The sequence below is a fragment of the Rhinoraja longicauda genome, chromosome 1 (genome assembly GCF_053455715.1).
Source record: "Rhinoraja longicauda isolate Sanriku21f chromosome 1, sRhiLon1.1, whole genome shotgun sequence".
Classification (NCBI taxonomy): Eukaryota; Metazoa; Chordata; class Chondrichthyes; order Rajiformes; family Arhynchobatidae; genus Rhinoraja; species Rhinoraja longicauda.
In genome coordinates this window covers 21,997,705-22,020,383 of record NC_135953.1, presented here as the reverse complement: position 1 = coordinate 22,020,383, position 22,679 = coordinate 21,997,705, and the positions used below count along the sequence as shown (strand labels likewise).

Genomic DNA, 22,679 nt, shown 5'->3' with positions numbered 1-22,679 from the left:
CCAATTCACTGAATGTTTTCAAGAGAGAGTTAGATTTAGCTCTTAGGGCTAACGGAAACAAGGGATATGGGGACAAAGCCGGAACAGGGTACTGATTTTGGATAATCAGCCATGATCATATATAATGGCTCGAAGGGGCGAATGGCCTAAACCTGCACCTATTTTTTATGTTTCTAACTTAGCAGGGTCATACCCTTCTTCGGGATCCTTCTGTCTGAATAAGGTCCCTGACATGAAACATCCTCTATTCATTTCGCTGCACGTATGTTGCCTGACCTGCTGAGTTCCTCCAGCACTTTGGGCTTTGATCAGGATTCCAACATCTGCAATTCCACGTCTGTTTGAAGTAATTATTTTTATATTGCCAACCATTTAAAAAGTCTTGTATAGGAAAATAACTGCAGATGCTGGTTCAAATTATAGACAATAGACAATAGGTGCGGGAGTTGGCCATTCGGCCCTTTGAGCCAGCACCACCATTCAATGTGATCATGGCTGATCATTCTCAATTAGTACCCCGTTCCTGCCTTCTCCCCATACCCCCTGACTCCGCTATCCTTAAGAGCTCTATCTAGCTCTCTCTTGAATGCATTCAGAGAATTGGCCTCCACTGCCTTCTGAGGTAGAGAATTCCACAGATTTACAACTCTCTGACTGAAAAAGTTGTTCCTCGTCTCCATTCTAAATGGCCTACCCCTTATTCTTAAACTGTGGTCCCGTGTTCTGGACTCCCCCAGCATTGGGAACATGTTTCCTGCCTCTAACGTGTCCAGCCCCTTAATAATCTTATATGTTTCGATAAGGTCCCCTCTCATCCTTCTAAATTCCAGTGTATACAAACCTAGTCGCTCCAGTCTTTCAACATATGACAGTTCCGCCATTCCGGGAAATAACCTAGTAACCTAGTAACCTACGCTGCACGCCCTCAATAGCAAGAATATCCTTCCTCAAATTTGGAGACCAAAACTGCACACAGTACTCTAGGTGCGGTCTCACTAGGGCCATGTACAACTGCAGAAGGATCTCTTTGCTCCTATACTCAACTCCTCTTGTTATGAAGGCCAACATACCATTGGCTTTCCTCACCGCCTGCTGTACCTGCATGCTTCCTTTCAGTGACTGATGCACTAGGGCACCCAGATCTCGTTGTACGTCCCCTTTTCCTAACTTGACACCATTCAGATAATAATCTGCCTTCCTATTCTTACCACCAAAGTGGATAACCTCACACTTGTACACATTAAACTGCATCTACCATGCATCCACCAACTCACACAACCTGTCCAAGTCACCCTGCAACCTCATAAGCATCTTCCTCACAGTTCACACTACCACCCAGCTTTGTATCATCTGCAAATTTGCTAATGGTACTTTTAATCCCTTCATCCAAGTCATTAATGTATATTGTAAATAGCTGCGGTCCCAGCACCGAGCCTTGCGGTACCCCACTAGTCACTGCCTGCCATTCTGAAAGGGACCCATTTATCCCCACTCTTTGCTTTCTGTCTGTCAACCAATTTTCTATCTATGTCAGTATCCTACCCCCAATACCATGTGCTCTAATTTTGCCCACTAATCTCCTATGTGGGACCTTGTCGAAGGCTTTCTGAAAGTCGAGGCACACAACATCCACCGGCTCTCCCCCGTCAATTTTCCTAGTTACATCCTCAAAAAATTCCCGAAGATTAGTCAAGCATGATTTCCCCTTCGTAAATCCATGCTGACTCGGAACGATCCTGTTACTGCTATCCAAATGCTCCGCAATTTCGTCTTTTATAATTGACTCCAGCATCTTCCCCACCACTGATGTCACACTAACTGGTCTATAATTTCCTGTTTTCGCTCACCCTCCTTTCTTAAAAAGTGGGATAACATTAGCTACCCTCCAATCCACAGGAACTGATCCTGAATCTATAGAACATTGGAAAATGATCACCAATGTGTCCACGATTTCTAGAACCACCTCCTTAAGTACCCTGGGATGCAGACCATCAGGCCCTGGGGATTTATCAGCCTTCAGTCCCATCAGTCTACCCAACACCATTTCCTTCCTAATGTGAATTTCTGTCAGTTCCTCCGTCACCCTAGGATCTCTGGCCACTAGAACATCTGGGAGATTGTTTGTATCTTCCTTAGTGAAGACAAATCCAAAGTTCAACTCGTCTGCCATTTCCTTGTTCCCCATAACAAATTCCCCTGCTTCTGTCTTCAAGGGACCCACATTTGCCTTGACTATTTTTTTCCTCTTCACATATCTAAATAAGCTTTTACTATCCTCCTTTATATTATTGGCTAGCTTACCCTCGTACCTCATCTTTTCTTCCCGTATTGCCTTTTTAGTTATCTTCTGTTGCTCTTTAAAAGAGTCCCAATCCTCTGGCTTCCCACTCTTCATTGCTATTTTATACTTCTCTTTTATTTTTATGCTGTCCTTGACTTCCCTTGTCAGCCACGGGTGCCTCTTACTCCCCTTAGAATCTTTCCTCCTCTTCGGGATAAATTAATCCTGCAACTTCTGCATTATTCCCAGGAATACCTGCCATTGCTGTTCTGCCGTCTTCCCTGCTAGGGCCTCCTTCCAGTCAAATCTGGCCAGTCTACCTGCATGTTGAAATCTCCCAAACCACCGTAGTATTACATTTGCGACATGCCAATTTTAGCTCTTGATTCAACTTGCACCCTATGTCGAGGCTACTGTTTGGGGGCCTGTAGATAACTCCCATTAGGGTCTTTTTACCCTTACAATTCTTCATTTCTATCCATACTGATTCTACATCTTCTGATTCTTTGTCACCCCTTGCAAGGGAGTGAATATCATTCCTTACCAACAGAGCGACCCCACCCCCTCTGCCCACCTGTCTGTCTTTTCTATACATTGTGTACTCCTGAATATTCAGTTCCCAGCCCTGGTCCTCGTCGCCATGTCTCTAAATAGAAGGTAGACACAAAATGCTGGAGTAACTCAGCAGGTCAGGCAGCATCTCAGGAGAGAAGGAATGGGTGACGTTTTAGGTCGAGACCCTTCTTCAGACTGATGTCAGGGGAGGGGGTGGGACAAAGATAGGATGTAGTGGGAGACAGGAAAGTGGGGGGACTGGGCAAGGGGAGGGGAAAGAGAGGGACAGAGGAGCTATCTGAAGTTGGAGAAGTCAATATTCATACAGCTCGGGTGCAAACTGCCCAAGCGAAATATGAGATGCTGTTCCTCCAATTTGTGCTGGGCATCACTATGACAATGGAGGAGGCCCATGACAGAAAGGTCAGGGTGGGAGGGGCAGTTGAAGTGCTGAGCCACTGGGAGATCAGGTTGGTTAAGGCGGACTGAGCGAAGGTGTTGAGCGAACCGAGCCTGCGTTTGGTCTCGCCGATGTAGAGAAGTTGACATCTGGAACAGCCGATACAATAGATGAGGTTGGAGGAGGTGCAGGTGAACCTCTGCCTCACCTGGAAAGACTGTTTGGGTCCTTGGATGGAGTAGAGGGGGGAGGTAAGGGGACAGGTGTTGCATCTCCTGCAAAGTACCTGGGGAAGAGGTGGTTTGGGTGGGAAGGGACAAATGGACCAGGGAGTTACGAAGGGAATGGTCTCTGCGGAAAGCAGAAAGGTGTGGAGATGGGAAGATGTGGCAAGTAGTGGGATCCCGTTGGAGGTGAAGGAAATGTTGGAGGATAATTTGTGGTGTACGACGGCTGTTGGGGTGGAAGGTGAGGACAAGGGGAACTCTATCTTTGTTACGAATGGGGAGAGGGGGAGTAAGAGCGGAGCTGCGGGATATGGAGGAGACCCTAGTGAGAGTCTCATCTATAATGGAAGATTGGAACCCTTGTTTCCTAAAGAACAAGGATATCTCTGATGACCGAGTATGAAACACCTCATCCTGGACGCAGATGTGGTGTAGACGGAGGAGTCTTGGTTAATAGTACACTTACTGCAGTAAGCAAGAGCAAATTATTCCTGAATTTGTTTTAGATTGGAGAGCTGAATTATGCTTTAGCCTTAAATTCACTATGCTAATTATGTTTTGGAGCAAACTGTTGTTTAAAATGGTATGAAGTGGTATTTGCATGGTGCAGTTTCACCTCAGTAGATTTGACAACTGCAAGCAATGAAATCAAAGTTTGCAAATCGGTTTCAACAACTATCATTAAGTATAGTTAGCTCTCTGTCCCTGCTGAGGGGTGTAATTTGTGTCATGATTAAAAAAATAATTTTCCAACTGCCTTTTGGTACCAAAATGCCAAAGTAGCCTGATGAAAACATTAGATAATGTATTTTTGATTGATGTTGATTAAAAGTCTGCAAATACCAAATATTTTTACTTTGTCAGTCTTAGTACATGGTGCTGAAGCTGCAAACATTTACTTGATTACTCATGACATTTTTAAAATGTGTTATATGGTGAACAACGACTGTTCTTATAGTGGTATTGTTTAAGTTTGGTGTAGACATGGACTTGACAGGCCATCTTCTGTGACATAATGATTCTGTGAAGCAGATTTAACATGGCAAGAGGGAAATAGAGCCAACTGAAAGTTGGGAAACATTCTTGTCTTTTTATTGTTTCCATGTTATTTAAGATTGTCAAAATACCTTCTTTGGATCTTTGTGTCTTCTTTAACAATTGTTTGGTAGTTATATCAGTCTTGTATGGCATACTTACAATATTAAATGTAATCTGATATTATACTGTATGAAATAAACACAGAATAATTACAATAGTGAATCTGCTGGAGGAACTGAGCTGATCTGTGGAGGGAAATGGACAGTCTATGTTCTGGGTTGGGTCCACTGTCTCATTTTGTCCATTTCCTTTCACAGATGCTGCTTGGCCTGCTGAGTTCCTCCAACAGATTTTAGTTGCTCTGGATTCCAGCATCTGCAGTCTACGGCATAATTACAGCATGGAAGGATGCTATTTGGCCCATCGAGTCTGCACTAAATCAATACGTGAAATCTAATTAATCTCACTTCCCCCCATTTCCTCATAACTGCAAATTCTTTCAGATATTTATCAGAGATTTACTGTTCCCTCTTAAATGATAGAATTGAATGTGTCTCTGTTATAAAACCTGGCAAATTATTTCAGATTCTTAACACTCACTGCAAGAAAATATATTTCTTTGTCTCTGTCTAAGGTGAGATATCTTCTCAGATACAACTACCTATTCTGTTTGTCATTGACTGGAAATTTGACCAGATTGCAGTGATATTTTAAATATGTTGCTAAAAGTTTAAGAGCAGCAGAGATCCTATGCTGATTCTTGGGGCATCTAACTTGGTACTTCCCTATTCATTCCTTGTATCTGATGAAAGTTCATCCTGAATCATTCACTCTGATTTGTTAATAGGCGCTGAATATTTCCACAATTCTTAGTTTTTTCTTATGATGTTGAAAGTTTTGGAATGTCACTAAGCTAAATGCTGAAGGTGATCAGATGGAATTATCCTTTTTTGAATTTGTATTGGCCTCAATTTAGTTAATAATAATCCTCAAATTTACTCCTGATTAATTCTTATGTTTTACACAGTATTGTCCACAAGAGTTGTAGGCCGAGGAGTGAGACTATTTCATAAGCCATTTCATAATGGACATGCTAGTGTTAGTTTTTATACATAATCTGACCAACTTCAGCATACTGGCATAGAATACAGAAGTGTACAGCACAGAAATAAGCCCTTCGGCAAACATTGTCTGTGCTGTACATGATTACTTAAACAAATAGACAATAGGTGCAGGAGTAGGCCATTCGGCCCTTCGAGCCAGCACCACCATTCAATATCATCATGGCTGATCATTCTCAATCAGTACCCCGTTCCTGCCTTCTCCCCAATCCATTCTGCATGCACATGCTCTATCACTCCATTCCGTGTTTATCCATATGCCTATCTAAAAGCCTCTGAAACACCACCATTGTATCTGTTTCCACTCCTGCCCTTGGCAGTGTGTCCAGATACCCACCACACTCTATATTTAAAACAAAAACTTGCCTGTACATTTCCTTGAAACTTTCTTCCTGTGACCTTATATATTTGCCCTCTAATATTTGACATTTCCAGGTCTATTGATCTTTATGTCTGTTGCACTCTCCACAGATGCTACACAACATGCTTTGTGTATTTCAGTATTTGATTCATATCCTGCTGTAGGTCTTGGAATGTCATTTTCAACAAAAGTGTGTTGAATTTGGGATCTGTATTTTCTGAATTTATGCTGGCTGCTGCTTACTAAATTGTTATCTTGCATAATACTTTGTTATATTTGTGATTAATTCCCACATTTTACCTAGTATTACGTGCAAGAGTAGGCCAGGGTGTATTTTGAAGCAAAAGGTTGCAGTCCAAAACAAAAATAGGTCAAGCACCATCAGAGGAAGAAACAAATTTGACATTTTGGGTCAAGTACCTCTTTCATCAGAAATGGAAAAGTGAATAAATAAGCGTGTTACGTTCCAGAAAAGGGGCGAGAGGATGGGTGGGTGAACTGAACAGAGATAATATATGTGATAGGATACAAGCTAAAGAGGTCAAGGTAAAAAGTACTTGAATAGTTGGAGGCCAAAAAACCCCAGATCTACAGTTACAACTGTGATAAAAGGAAAAGTGGAATTATTAAAATCATTATTAAATCCCGTGGGGTGGAACCTTGCCCAGAAGTTTATTTTTCTCTCTGCAGATGTGGCTGTTCCTGTTTCAAATTTTCCTATTCTTTATCACCAACAGCCAGTTTTTAAAGTTACCTTGACACCTTCGTGATATTAAAAAAACAGTGCTGGTGAATTAATATGTTCTGTATTGATTATTTTGTTTTATGTAGCCCACGATCATATAGGCCTTGATTTTGTTGAGAAGTAAGGAGGATTGAGGGGCCATAATACTCCTGCTCCATTTGTACCAGCATCTGCAGTTCTTTTCTTACACATACTCCTGCTCCAACTTCTTGTGTTCTTTTATTATTTTTATTTTTAATCATCGGACTAATTTGTTAACATGCTATTAGTCAAGCATACTTGTCATAACCTTGTAATCTCAGTATAATATTTACATTGAGTAGTGACTCTTAAGTATCTTTTATTCAATTCTTAGAATTGGTAGTGATTTCTTTTTCATTCCTGTAAATGGTCTACGGCATGTGATACTGAGCAATATGATCTTCTTGTCTACTTGGTAAGTATGCAGTAGGTAATTTGTAACAAAGACCCTTTATGATTTCAACATGATGTCATATCTTTGGTTCTTGGCATGTACATTCCTAATTAAATCAGAAGGCAAAATGAGACTTTAGGTAAACTGAATCCAGAAAGGAATAACGAGCAATAACCACATTTTGTGGCACTCCTTCCCATGCAACTGCAGGTGCGGGATATGCCACACCTGCCCTTTTTTCTCCTCCCCATCATGCAGGGAGCCAAGCACTCCTTTCAGGTGAAGCAGTAACTTACTTCTATCAGAATCAAATTAGTATACTGCATATGATCCTTATGTAGGTTCTTCTGCTTTGGGAAAGCCAAATCCAGATGGGGTGAGTGCTGTGTTGTATTTTCAATCTGTGTGTGTGACTGGGCTTCCAGTTGTCTGTCACTTTAATTTTCCATTTTCTATCCTTGTCTCCTCAGAAAACTTATCATAAATTCAGATGAATGCCTCAACTTCTCACATTTCAGCTTTCAGAATGAACCATTAAATTCAACATTTTCGATCACCCATTTCAGCCCCACAGATCTTATTTTCTCTCATTTTCAGGTGTTTCAGATTTCATCTCTTTCTGCTCATACTTCCAGACAAAATACTTAAATCAGCACCATGTGTCATGGAGGATGGCAAATGTTGTGCCTCTATTTGCTCTATTTAAGAAGGGTTGTAAGGAAAAGCTTAGGAACTATAGACCAGTGAACTCAAAGTCTGTGGTTGGCAAGTTACTGGAGAGTATTTAGAGGGATAAGATGTATATGCATTTGGATAGATGGGCTGATTTGGGAGAGTCAGCATGGTTTAGTACGTGGGAGATCGTGTCTCTCGAATCTGAGTTTTTTGAGGAGGTAACTACAAAGGTTGATGAGGGCAAAACCATAAACATTGTCTATATGGACCAGCAAGGCAGTTGATAAGGCTCCGCATGGTGGGCTGCTGTGGGAAGTTAGATCGCATGGGATCCAGGAGAGCAAGTGAATGGATGCAGTTGTTGTATGTACTATCACAAAGTTTAAAAGACATTTGAACACGTACATGGATAGGATAATCTTGGAGGGGTATGAGCCAAACGCAGGCTGGTGGGACTAGTGTAGATAGGTCATGTTGTGTGGGCTAGTTGGGTTGAAGGGCCTGTTTCCATGCTGTATGATTCTATGACTATTTGGAGCTGTAAGAAACTACAGATGGTAGAATCTTGAGCAAAGCACAAAGTGCTGGAGGAACTCACTGGGTCAGGTAGCATATGTGGAAGTATTGATCAGGTGAAATATTGGTTTGGGTTCCTTCATTATACTGATTGTAGTAAGGGGGAGAAAGCTGGAAAAGTGAGGTGGAGGTAAGACAAAGCCTGGCAAGTTCCCCTAGGAGAGTAATTCCCTCTTATTCTCTTCCCCCACAATCCTTCCTTTCTCTTCAACTTAGAACTTATTTTCTTTTCCAGCTATTCCCTGTTTAGCTGAAAGTTTCCACCCTCTATCCCTCTTTACAGATGCTCCTGATCTGTTGAGTTCCTCTGGCAGTTGTTTTGCTTGAGTATTTCTAGTCTGTGGAAAGGTCACTACCCAAATCTGTCTATTTCCCCGCACATTGCTATCTGACCTGGTGAGTTCCTCCATTCCCTTATTTATTGTTTGAGTATTTCTACTATTTTTGTTTCCATCATCTGCTGCATTGTGTTTTCAGATTGGCTTTGCTGAATTGCTTTAATCTATCAACAGTTAAAGTGACAATATCAACTTCCTTTTACTTAATTTTGGTTCCTTTCTGAAAATGAGAATAATTCACATAAAGCACTCTCCATGAATGAACGCAAGGTCCACTCCCAGACGAGGTCCAAGCCTGCAACATTCAAATCAAATTATCCCGAGCAGTGCACAAAATCGATCTATGACTTTAGCAGAGCCCTTCAGGATGCCATTAGGGAATTCTGGATAATTGAGGTTTCGAGGCAATGACATGGATACCCATGGATTATGACAAGGCTTGCAGGCTACAAAGTGAAGGAGGTCCTTATTGCTGGAAACAATAGTTACAGTGGCAAATGTAAAATCGGCCTTCCTGGGAGAGAATTTGTGGAAAGTAACTGGTCCGGATGGAGACACTGGCTGCATCCTCGGGACCTGTGGAGATCAGTAGGCAATTATATTTACAGACATCTTTAACCCTCCGGTACTCCATTTAGAGGTCCCTACTTGCTTCAAGAAAGCCACTATCATCCCAGTGCCAAAGAGAAGTTAGGTAGTGTGCCCTAATGACTACCGTTCAATGGCTTTGACATCCACCATCATGAAGTGCTTCGAGAGACTGGTGATGGCGCACAATAACTCTAGCTTCCCAGACTGCCTTGATCTACCAGTTTACTTACAGTAACAACAGGTCACAGCAGATGGCGATTTCCTTAGGGCCGAGAGATCTCCTTTGCCCTTAACTAATCTCTGAAACGCCTAGAAACCAAGGACTCCTACGTTAGATTCGTATTTATCGACTATAGTTCTACTTTCACCCATCCAAACTCATCTCCAAACTCCTGGACCTAGGAATCAGCATCCTGTCTGCCACTGGATCCTCAACTTTCTGACCCATTAACAACAATCGGTGAGGATAGGTGACGACACCACCTCCACAATTACTCTCAAAATCAGTGCCCCACATGGATGCATTCTCAGTCCACTGCTATACTCCCTCCCATACACTCATAGTGTGGCCAAATTCTGCTCTAATTTTATCTACAAGTTTGCATCTGATGTTTGCATGTGGTGGTCCAGATCACTAACAACAATGAGACGGGGTAGATAGAGAACTTGGTAACATGGTGTCAGGACAATAACCTCCCCTACAATTCTGCAAGATGGAGCCAGTTATTAACTTCACTAAGCATGATGGAGTGCAAGCCCCAATCAGCACCAATGGCTTAAGGAGAAATGGTTGGGAACTTTAAATTCCTCAGTGTCAATATTACCAACGTGGTACAACCACATTGAAGTGACGGCCAAATAGGCCAACCAACGCCTCTACCTCCTCGGGAGACTGAGGAAATTCGGCATGTCGCCAATTACACTTACAGACTTCTACAGATGCACCTGAGAAAGGAGGTTTGGCAACAGCTCTGCCCAAATCTACAAGCAAATTGCAGACTTGTGGATGTCTCTGGAACTACAACACTGAGAACTAAATGCTGCACTTGGTATATTTTTATTTGCTCTACCTATTGTACTTGAGTTTGGCTTGGTTGCATGATTGGAGAACACATTTGATTGGAGAACATGCAAAATAAAGCTTTTCACTGCACCTCAGTACACATGGCAATAATAAACCTGAACCTAAGCCTTTCTTATCCTGCAAATCCTCTTCTATTCATTCACTGTTGATTTTGTTGTAATATTGCCAACCTTTCTCTCGGATGCCAGTTTCAGGAGAATCTTTCATTTTTAAGTTAATTTACTTGTGCCCTTTCCAAAGTGATTACAGCTGAGTTTAAATGTTGAAATGTATCCAGTACAATTTGAATGACAAAATATTGATATGGTTCATCACGGCACGTTTATGTATGTGCTAAAGTAGAACAAGTGTAACATTGAAAAATAAGTGTTAATTGTATAATAGTATGGTGAAACTAACGAGATTCTAGCTCCCATATTTTCTGAGCTCAAGTAGTGGTTTCTGTATAGGCTTTGTGAGAAACATATTTAATGAATAAGCTAATATATTTGTCAGTAGTAATGTTGATGCTCATATTACACAGCCTGACCACCCTTTTCTTTATCTTTCAGAATATGGTTTCCAGTTTTCGAGTCTCAGAACTTCAAGTGCTGTTAGGTTTTGCTGGACGTAACAAAAGTGGTCGAAAACATGAACTCCTTGTAAGAGCACTACACTTATTAAAAAGTGGCTGTAGTCCAGCTGTTCAGATCAAGATTAAGGAACTGTACAGACGACGTTTTCCGAGAACAATTGAAAGTCTTGCTGACTTGTCCGCCATAAAGTCTTCTGTTTTTTCTTTGGACAATAACCTTGCAACTGACTCTGAGTTGGGGTCCGGCATTGCACCGTCTTCATCATCCACATCAGCTACTGCTCAGCCCTCTTCTCCACTAGTTAGTCCAGTGATGCTGCATGAGACTAAACCCAATATAGAAATGCAAGAGGCTTCTCCCTCCATCCATCCTGTCCATCCAGATGTCCAGTTAAAAAGCATACCCTTTTATGATGTCTTGGATGTGCTTATTAAACCAACAAGCCTAGGTGAGCTTAAATATTCACACATTACAGAAATAAATATGATTTAAACCAAAACAAAATCCAATCAGTGATTTAAGTCTTATTTTCTGAAGGTAATTTGTATTATATGGGTGCTGAGACCTTCAATGTCTTATTTGTATGAAGGCCGTCTACTAAATTGGAAAGGGCACAAGTAAATTATTACTTTTCCTGGAAAATCTCTGGAGATCAAGGAGGAGGTTAAAAAGCTATTTGAAAAGGTACTGTAAGAAAAAGTGGGTATTAGTGCAAGAAGAGGAGTGAGCCACTGATTCAGTGTAGCTCCTTCAGAATGCTTAAAGGAGCAGGGAGAGCCATGTATGTCTTGTATCATTTTACAGCTGTCAAAAATTATTGAGGATGGTCTATTAAATTTGGTAGTTGAAAAAGTTGAAGGCAAGGACCTATGGGACACTTTCTTTGTTCTGTTTTGGTGGAAAAGGGCTGGAAAGAAATGTGGGAAATGTACAGATGTGATCGATGTGAAAGATATGTCAGAAACACTGATGTCAGCACTGGTTTTGTCAGTTCTGATTTGATGGAGGCTGAAAAGTCCAATGGAAACAATTGGGACATAGAACAGTATGGCAAGAGAACGTGCCTTTCTGCCCACAATGACTGTGCTGAACATGATACCAAAGTTAAAGTAATCTGCCCTGGCTGCATGTGATCCATATCACTCCATTCCTTGCATATCCACATACCTATTTATGTCTCTTTAATGCTGCTATCATATCTGTTTCCACCACCACCATCCTAACAGTATGTTCCAGGCAACCCTCCCCTGTGTAAAAATAACATGCTCTACGCAGCTTTCCCATTTGCATTTAAAGCTATGCCCTCTAGTTTTTGATGATTTCACCTGAGGAGGAGGGAGGGGGGGTGAAAGGTTCTATCCTATCTATGTCTCTCTTAATTTTATACCACTATCAAATCTAATTTCTCCTGATGGCTAATATCCTCTAATCTAGGCAGTATTCCGGTAAATTTCTGCTGTACATTTTCCAAAGCCTCCACAACCTTCCCGTAATGAGGTGACTAGAACAACATACAATACTCCAAATGCAGCCAAACCAAAGTTTTATAAAGCTGCAACGTGACTTACTCCTGTGCTCAGTGTCTTGACCAATGAAGACAAGCATACCATATGCCACCCTCACCATGCTACTTACGGTGTCTCCTTCCATTTAACCTACCAAAGTGTGAGACAGGAAGATAGAGGGAGATCTGGGAAGGAGGAGGGGACGGGAGGGACAGAGGAACTATCTAAAGATCCTCCTTCCCAGATCTCCCTCTATCTTCCTGTCTCCACCTATATCCTTCCTTTGTCCCGCCCCCCTGACATCAGTCTGAAGAAGGGTCTCGACCCGAAACGTCACCCATTCCTTCTCTCCCGAGATGCTGCCTGACCTGCTGAGTTACTCCAACATTTTGTGAATAAATACCTTCGATTTGTACCAGCATCTGCAATTATCTTCTTATATCTAGCTGTATCCTTTGACATCCTTCCTCACTGTTCGTAACTCCAAACAATTCTAATATTGCTTTCAAACTTATTAACCAGCTCGTCTACATTAATGTTCATGTCATTTATATGTATTGTTTATATGTATCACAAGTGACAGAGATCCCAATGCAAATCCCCGCAGGACACCTCTGGTCGCAGATCTCCAGTCAGAGTAGCACTCTTTCACCAGTACTCTCTGTTGCTTATGGGTAAGGTAGTTCTGAATCTAATTGAAGAAAGAAAAAGGCCATGAAATGCCTTGACATGTTAGCACCATAGAGTTGTACAGCACAGAAATGGACCTTTTGGCCGAACTGTAACTACATCTGCAGTGTATTGTTTGCAGGAAGGATCCATAAAAGGCATTCATGGAACAAGTAGAAATCCATTCTTACTGGCGTATAAAACCTGGCAATTGCACCCAAAAGTAAATTTTCAACACCAGAGTCCTTGTGGATTACATTGTATTGTTGGATGAAAATATGCTCCGAAGTCGAGGACTGAATCTTGAATCCACACATTATAACTTGTTATAGAAATGCATTACCAGTTAAGTTTTGTTTTTTTTGGCTAAGAGAGAGCTAGATAGAGCTCTTAAGGATAGCGGAGTCAGGGGATATGGGGAGAAAGCAGGAACGGGGTACTGATTGAGAATGATCAGCCATGATCACATTGAATGGCGGTGCTGGCTCGAAGGGCCGAATGGCCCACTCCTGCACCTATTGTCTATTGTCTATTGAACCTGTTACCTTTTGTTTATTTAGTGCCATCAAATATTCAACGATTCCAGGAAAAATATTTTATCTTTGCATTGACACCTCAACAAGTAAAAGAAATATGCATTTCAAGGTAAGGATAATAAATGGGTTTGTGTTTTAATGATTCACTAGCATTTATCTGATTAAGTTGATTTCTGAGTAAAATAACTTTGTCCAAATGGGTATTTTAAAACATGACCAAAAATTGTTTTGCATAGTTTAAAACTGAACTAACCAGTTTAGGTTACACACTGTTAAAACAGTTGCATTCAGGTTATGACTTCTGTAGAAACTAGGAATTACAGATGCTGCTGGTTAAAAAAAAAAGGCACAAAATGCTGGAGTAATTTAGCAGGTCAGACAGCATCCTTAGAGAACATGGATGGGTGACATTTCGGGTTAGGACCCTTCTCTAGCACTTTCTGTCTTATGATGACTTCTGCTGCACAGGAGTAAACTAGATTAAATGCAGGCTTCTTGAATTGAAAGACTGCAATTTCAATACATTTAGATTTCTCTCATAGGCTGTCAGGAAACTCTGTTAATATACAAAGTTGTCAATGAAAAATCTATTTAGGTCTTTGTGGGGGGCAATATGAAGGAAGGAGTTGTGAAAAGAGGCAACAGCAAAGGCATTGGTGCTAGGGTTTGACAGAGTATTGCTTCGCCTGTTACCATTGATTTAAGTATCTCACTAGTTGCCTCAAGTAGTTCTTGGAAGAAACTTGGTGATTAAGCAAATGAAATTACTGAAAAAATCGGACAGTTACAGATTTTACCTTAATTTGATTGGGTTATGTGATTTCAGCTTGTGCTTTTAGTTGGGACATTTCATTTGGCATCAAAGTCCTTAGTGGAAACAAAGTAACCTACTTCTGTTTTACCATGTGCTGACACCTATTAGAAAGAATACATGTGCACGTCGAGTGAACGACTGTAATGACTCTATAATTGAAAAGCTTTCCAGTAATAACTGCTTAGCCACGTCCAAATGTAATAGATGGAGTCAAAGAAGTCAAAGTTTATGAAATTCTAATATGGAATATATGGGATGGCTCCTTGAAGGATTAATTTTAGAAACAAAATATAATTTTCAGGAGTTGCATGATATCATCCATAATCAGGGGTTCATGGTTATGTTTTTTTAAGGTTATGGGACTTTGTCCTGGGCATGAAAATATCATTTTTCTATTTTGGTAGAAAATAATTGTCCAATAAAAATTGGTGGAATGTCACTTACTTATAAGTAATTTGATCTATTGTATTCTTCTTAGGGATTTTTTACCAGGTGGAAGAAGAGACTATATTGTGCAAGTGCAGTTGAGGTGAGTTGAGCCATTGAGTAGATTGTTCAAGTTCTCTTGGGTAACTTGCAACCTAACTGGTGCTACCAACTCTTACCTACCTGCACATAATCCATTCCCTGCATGTCTAAATGTTTCTTAAATGCCACTACCATATCTGCTTCAACCACACCCCTTGGCAGCACATTCTAGGCACTCACCATCCTCTGTATATAAGAAAAATTGTTCCCCATATCTCCTTTAAACTTTGCCACTCTCACCTTAAAGCTAGTGTTTGATCTTTTCCTCCTGGGAAAAAGGTTCTGACTATCCAATCCGTTCCTTTACAGTTCTTGCAGTTTGTTATCTGCATTTTCTCCGCAGTTGTAACGCTATATTCTGCACTCGATTTATTTTGCTTTTTGCATTACCTGATGTACACGTACATGATATAATTTGTCTGAAATGCAAGCAAGACAAATGTTTTTACTGTACCTTGGTAGACAAAACAATAATGAACCAATACCAAGTGGTCTTTGCCCATTTGCTACAAGACCTAGAGAACATGCAGATGTGGGCTGGTAAGCACAATAATATACAACCAGTGATGTAACACTTCCTGAAAGCACTGCCATTTGGCAATACCACAAATTCCCTGTTAATGTCCTGGATGTCACCATTAATCAAAATCTAAACAGAACCAGGCATCATACATTCTGTTAACAAGAGTGGGTTTAGAGCTTGTGTATCCTTTAGCAAATGACTTGGCTCCTCACACCTCAATCTTTCCATCATCTTTAAGTGAAGCATGTGATGGAGTACTGTGCACTTATGAGTGATTGATTCAAGATTCAAGATTCAAGATTCAAGATAGCTTTATTTGTCATCCAATATTGGACGAAATTCAGTCACCCACAGTCCAACAATAAAAGCATTAAATAAGCATTAAAATTACACAACCCCAAAAAAAACCCAAAACACAGTCCAACAATAAAAGCATTAAATAGGCATTCAAATTACACAACCCCAAAAAACCCCAAAACACAGCCCAACAATAAAAGCATTAAATATGCATTCAAATTGCACAACCCCAAAAAACCCCCAAAACACAGTCCAACAATAAAAGCATTAAATAGGCATTCAAATTACACAACCCCAAAACCCCCAAAAACACAGTCCAACAATAAAAGCATTAAATAGGCATTCAAATTACCCAACCCCAAAAACACACAAAAAAAGAAACATCCATCAAAGAAACATCCATCACAGTGAGTCTCCTCCAGTCCTCTCCTCACTGTGATGGAAGGCCACAATGTCTTTCCCTTCTCCTGCTGCCCTGATCACGCACAAGTTCAAAGGAGCCCTCTGGATTAGCAGTCCGTGCACTAGTTTAGTTTATTATTGTCACGTGTGCCAAGGTATAGGGGAAAGATTTTGTTTGCTATCCAGTCAAAGAAAAGAAGAAAAAACTATACATAATACAATCGAGCCATACACAGTTCACAGGTAAAGGATAAAGGGTGCAGCGCCCTCCTAAGTATGTGCCATTTTCAATAAGCAGTGCAGTTCCTTATCAAGGCTACTTTGTTAGCAAGTCTGAAACCTGCATTCTATACAGCCAAGAAAGAGAGGAACAGGTGCATGGGAACGATATCATCTTCTGGTTTCCCTCAAATTTGCTTACCATTCTGACTTGGAAGTTTGTTAAATTTTATCCTTCATATGGAATTATGTGATTTGCAGAGTGTTCGTAAATGTTCAATTGGGTACTTAATGATGAGATATTTATATAAATACATTTCCTAACCCTCCTCTGATATTTACTATACTAAAATACTATTCTATTTTAATGGGCTTTTAAAACAGTTATTGTACTTGGAGGAAATATTTTAAGATTTTCATAACTATGTTAGTCAATTTTAGCATCTTAGGCACTTTCTCTGAAGGCACAATGTACTGCAAATTTAAATTTTTAATACTTCTGAAATATGGGTTGAGAACATAGCCGTCAGTACAATCAGTGGTATAGGCTAAGTTGGCATTTACTCCTTCTCCCATTAGAGGAATGATGCTTCTTCCATTATATTTTGCAGATCTATTATTAATCTATTTCTACTATTTGTTTGTTTTTAGGTTTTGCCTTGCAGAGACGAGCTGTCCCCAGGAAGACAATTATCCTAATAATTTATGTATAAAAGTAAATGGAAAATTATATCCATTGCCAGTAAGTTCATTAAAAAATACTGAGTGTAAAACCATCTTTTGGGTTAGGTGGGATAAATTGGTGCTGGAAGAATGGAATGTTTTGCACATGGGCACATATAATTTATCATTGTGCATTTCAAGGCAAGGTAATGAATGAGTAAAATGGATGGAAAAGTCCTCGAAGAATGTTTAAAACTACACACCATTAATCTAGATTATTTTCAGATCTAAAACAGCACTTTTAGGTATTATGAATTAGTAATTTGATGTTTTAAATATACAACCATGCATGTCAGGGGGAAAAATATGCTACTTGACCATTTTAGTCAGTTCCATCATTCAAAACAATGATAGTTGAATATGATGGTGAGCACATCTCCACATTCCTGCCGATCCCTGTTAACCTTTCACTGTCTTGTTTATCAAGAAACTGCTCATCTTTACCTTAAAAATATTCAAGACTTTGTTTCTATTATCCTTTGAAGAAGATAGTTTCATATGTTGTGAGAAAGAATTCACCTCATCTATTTACTAAAACTCTCGTTTGTTTGTTTGTTCCTGAACTACAGCCAAAACAGTACACGATAGCACGACAATTTTAGGCCCACCTTACTCATCGTCGTCCCTTTGATGCTAATGGAAGAAGTTTCATTGAAATCGGTTATATTTTAAAAGTTATTCACATTTTAAAGTTTAAATCTATCTCCTAGGGAGGGGGAGAGGGGGGGAGGAGGGAGGGGGAGGTGGAGGATGGGGGAGGGGGGAGGAGAGGGTGCTGCATCAATGCAGGAGAGGTTTGGGCCCAACGGGTCCACTTTGTCTAGTCTGTCTTAAAAGGTTGGCTCCTTTTTTGAAACTATATCTCTGGTTCTCCCTTGTTCTTGATTCTATCACGACTAAACATTCTACCCTTGTCTACCTCGTTTCAACTCCAGCAAATAAATTGTCCAACCTTTCCTCACAAAACAACCCAACAATTCCAGGAAGTGTAATAAAACTTCTGCTTCTAATACATTAACATATTTCCTTAAATCAGGTGACAAATACTATTGCTTCAATTAAGAAGGTTGAAACAAACTTCTCTGACTGTCAATGTCTCTAGCAAGAATTAAATTTGGTTTTGAATTATGGTTTGTACTAATTTTATTGCAGTCATTTTCCTTTTGCTGTCTTGCAGAATTTGTATAATTTATGTATAACTTATAATTTTGCATGTTGTCTGAGTTTGTGCCTTCATATGAGGAAGCAAGATTTTTATGTACCTGTGCCTCGCCGTACTTGTGCATATGACAGCAGTTTCATTGTCTGAGGTCCCAAGTAATTCCTGATTGTGTTATCCATGTCATTCATTGCTGAACCATCAAAGGAGTTTTAAAGCCATATATATTTGCAAAGATGTAGAAATGACTATCTGCATGACTATTGGCGTTGCTGCATGGAGGGTGGGAGGTTATAAAGTATTCCTTTATTTATTTTCATTCCTTTCAGTCCAGCAATATTTGCTATTGATTATTCTGATCATCGCTCTTTTCTTCCAGGGTTTTACACCGCCAGTTAAAAATGGCGTTGAACAGAAACGGCCTGGTCGGCCTTTAAACATCACGACACAAGTCAGACTCTCATCAGCTGTACCCAATCAGATTTCTGTTTCTTGGGCACCAGAAATGGGAAGAGTAAGTACCTTTACTACTAAAAAATGTTTAGAAGAAAAGGTGGCTGGCGTTTTGTTCCAAATAACTTTTTTCAGTCATTTCATGGGAAGTGTACTTGAGGAGGTATTCATTTTTGCTTATGTTAAAAATGTGTGCAAATTTGTATGTTCCCCTGCAGATTCAGTTCCATTCAATGAAATAAAGACAAGTTGTGTTTTCGAAACAGTGTATAGATACTTGAGATGTTATTAGTTCTGTATAATATATGCTTGGTAGTAAAGTCCAAGCATTGCACGTGATGCATTCCTCTTGGTTGATATTTGCATCAGTCTATCAATCTTTCAGATGAGAATTTGAATTTGAGTCCTTGGTTAGTTGATTACGTAGGTGGCTTCAGCGAGTGAAATTGTTCTCTGACAATATGGCTTAAATTAAAACACTAGTTTCTTTAGCCAGGTTGCAGATCCTGTTTTATCTTTGTGTTTTAGTATATTGTTTTCATTTAATTATGTTATGACATAATTAGGATTACCTTTTTAAACAAGTGAATAAAATATCATTACAATATTTTCTTTGCTTTTGTCGGGGTGTAGATAAATAATTGAATAGCTAACACATCAACAACCAGGATTTATGTAATTCTTTTATAGTTGACTGGACCAAGTGGACCCGCTCCTCCCCGCTCCTCCCCTCTCCTCTCCTCCCCTCTCCTCTCCTCTCCTCCCCTCTCCTCTCCTCTCCTCCCCTCTCCTCCCCTCTCCTCCCCTCTCCTCCCCGCTCCTCCCCTCTCCTCCCCTCAGTGGTATTTAAGAAGCTTTTAGATAGGCACGTGGAAGTACAGGGAATAGAGGAATGTGGATTATGTGCAGGCAGAGGAGATCAATTTAACTTGGCATCATGTTCAGCACAAAAGGATCTGTTCCTATGCTGCACTGTTCGTGTAAGTTAGCATCTGGAAAGAGAAAGGCCAGGTGCAAGTCAGATGCAACGTGCTTAGGACGAGTAATGAAATGGTGGCCTTTATAGCAAGAGGTATGGATTATAAAAGGTGATTTTTGATGCAACTTTACTCGTGAGGTGGTACTTGAAGTTTTGATCTTCATATTTAAGGAATGGTTACCTTGCATGTGGTACAGTTGAAGAAGATTGACCAGCTTAATTCCCAGAATGAAGTCATTGATGTACAGCAAGATTCCTCAGATTGGCTCAAAACTGTTGCAATTATGTATTTTGTTTCAGGTGAAGTAGCAATATGACACTTCTGGATATATATTAATAGGGCAATTATAGAACATAGAATATATATATATGGAACATTGTGCAATTTCAGCACAGGTCCTTCTGCCCACAATGTCTGTCGATCATGATGCCAAGCCTTAACTGCCTGCACATCCAAATCCCTTCATTTCTTGCACATCCATAAGCCTTTGCAAAAATCTCTCAAATGCTACTATTGTTGCTGCCTCAGCCTCCACCCCTAGCAGCATGTTCCAGGTACTGGCCTCCCTCAGTGTAAAAAAAAAGTTGCCCTTCTCACCTTAAAGCTATGCCTTGCAGTATTTTTTTTTTTCTTCATTCTCCGGAAATAAAAGTTCTGACTGTCTAACCTCTCTTAATTCTATATATTTTTATCAGGCCTCCCTGCAATCTCAGAAATTCCAGATAAAATAACCCAAGTCTGTCCAATCTCTCCCTGTAGCCAGTACCCTCTAATCCAGGCATCATTCTGGTAAACCACCTCTGCATCCTTTCCAAAGCCTGAACATCCTCCCAAGTGCAACAAACCAAAGTCTTATAAAGCTGCATTATGTGTAAGAAAATAACTGCAGATGCTGGTACAAATCGAAGGTATTTATTTACAAAATGCTGGAGTAACTCAGCAGGTCAGGCAGCATCTCAGGAGAAAAGGAATGGGCGACGTTTCGGGTCGAGACCCTTCTTCAGACCCTTCTGCATTATGATCTCCTGACTCTTTTATTCAATGTCCCGATCAATGAAGGCAGATGCCTAATTATGAATAAAGTTAACAATTTAATTGTACTCTTCTAAATACATTAGAGGTGTTGTTGCCTTTTTCATAGAATATGGTAGATCTTCAATTTTAAAGATAACAAAGCAGATCTTTGCTGTTTTTCAGAATTATTCTGTGTCTGTATTTCTGGTGAAGCAATTGACGTCGGCTGTATTACTGCAGAGGCTTAGAAACAAAGGCATCAGGAATTCTGACCATTCAAGAGCACTCAGTAAGTTGGATGCAAATGCAGCATTTGAACTGTCTTGATGTGTTACTTCTAAGAAAGAGCGAGAGTATACCTTCTCCTTTGAATCAGTGTTTACTTTGTAATCTGGAAGTCCATTTTAGTTGATGGATTAGCTGTGTTTAAGTTTTTTTCTAATGGAAATGCATGTAATTTTGTTTCAATTACACATTTTAAAGTAAATTAATCATGATAGACTTGTGATATCTGATCAGCTACAGGCTCAACAGTTGCAAATGATTTCTATGTACCCTTTTCCAATCCATCAAAACAAAAATGCCCAATTCTAATTGTTCTAATAAAACTGCTCGAAATCTATATCTTGTATAATTTATTTTTGCTCATTCTAAGTTTGTCATGATTTCTTATTGCCTGGAGATCCAAATCTGTGGCTTTAGGAAAGCAGGGCATTTCATCTTTTAACATCTTAAATAAATACATTGCAGTATTCTATTCTTTTTCCTAAAATTTCCTGGAAATTGAATTGAACCCATATTCAAAAGGGTGATTGTTGTTACTTTTATTTTCCGTTTAGTTTTTCACTGGAAGATTATTTATTATTCTTTCTGTTTTTAATAATTGACTGCCCTCTCCTGGGCCCCACCTGGATTCAACCTATTTCTCCCCTCATTCCTTCCTGTAGCTTCACCATTCGATTATTTTGTCCTGCTCCTTCTGTCTTTTCATCTCTAGCCTTTCCAATCATCTGCCCATCAAACAATCCTCACCTGTATCCACCTATTGCTTTCCAGGCTTTGTCCTGTCCCTCTCTTCCAGCTTGCCCCCCAACCCCCCATACAATCAGTTTGAAGAAGGGTCCCGACCCAAAAGGTTACCTAGCCATGTTCTTCAGAGATGTTGCCCAACCTGCTGAGTTGCTCCAGCTTTTTCTTTTTTTGTATACTAGTATATACACTTCCTTGTTTCTACTTTTCAATCTCGCCCCTTTCAAAATAAAATACTTCATCCTGTTTTTCTAAGGGGAGATACTTAGAAGGGTACTGTGAGAGTGGATATATTAAAGAGGGACCATCAGGGCAACTTTTTCACTCAGAGGGTTGTTTGTATCTGGAATGAGCTGCCCGAGGAAGCTATAGTACAAGCAATTACAACTTGTAAAAGACATTTGGAAGGATATATGGAAAGGAAGGGTGTAGAGAGCTATAGGCCAAATGCAACAAATGGGATTAGACAGTATGCCAACTTGGTTGGCATGGACTGTGCTGTACAACTCTATGAGTTTGCCTTCAAGCTTTTGCTTGGCCTGCCTGCACACTCTTGATGCCTCTTTGCTTCTTGACAACTTGCACTGTCATCAATTATATTACATGTGATGACCTCATCCAATTCATTCATAGGGATTGAGAGTAGTTGAAGCAGACCTCTACCTTCCAAAATATCTCCTGTATTGCTTGGTTTTCTCTGTTAACAGATCATGACTTTTCAATAAATTACCCCATTTCCATTTGCTCCACTTTGTTTGAAAATACCTTATTGGAGAGCTTCTGAAAGTCCAAATATACCACAATACATTAGTTTGCACTTACCTGTTCGGCTAGTTACAACGGCCA

At 40.1% G+C, this 22,679-nt stretch overlaps 1 protein-coding gene across 5 annotated transcripts in view; it reads left to right on the top strand.

The window, feature by feature from the left end:
- The window catches only part of pias2 (protein inhibitor of activated STAT, 2), a 49,106-nt gene that overhangs the window by 1,890 nt on the left and 24,537 nt on the right, over window positions 1-22,679 (top strand). For 4 of the 5 annotated variants that reach the window (XM_078418191.1, XM_078417820.1, XM_078417917.1 and 1 more), the window contains exons 2-7: window positions 10,959-11,430; window positions 13,717-13,801; window positions 14,985-15,035; window positions 17,127-17,217; window positions 18,737-18,871; window positions 20,988-21,093. In XM_078418191.1, the coding sequence (XP_078274317.1) occupies window positions 10,959-11,430; window positions 13,717-13,801; window positions 14,985-15,035; window positions 17,127-17,217; window positions 18,737-18,871; window positions 20,988-21,093 (940 nt within the window). Of the gene's footprint in view, window positions 1-5,007; window positions 5,136-10,958; window positions 11,431-13,716; window positions 13,802-14,984; window positions 15,036-17,126; window positions 17,218-18,736; window positions 18,872-20,987; window positions 21,094-22,679 lie in introns of those variants that run through there. The other variant, XM_078418101.1, reaches the window with a different exon arrangement.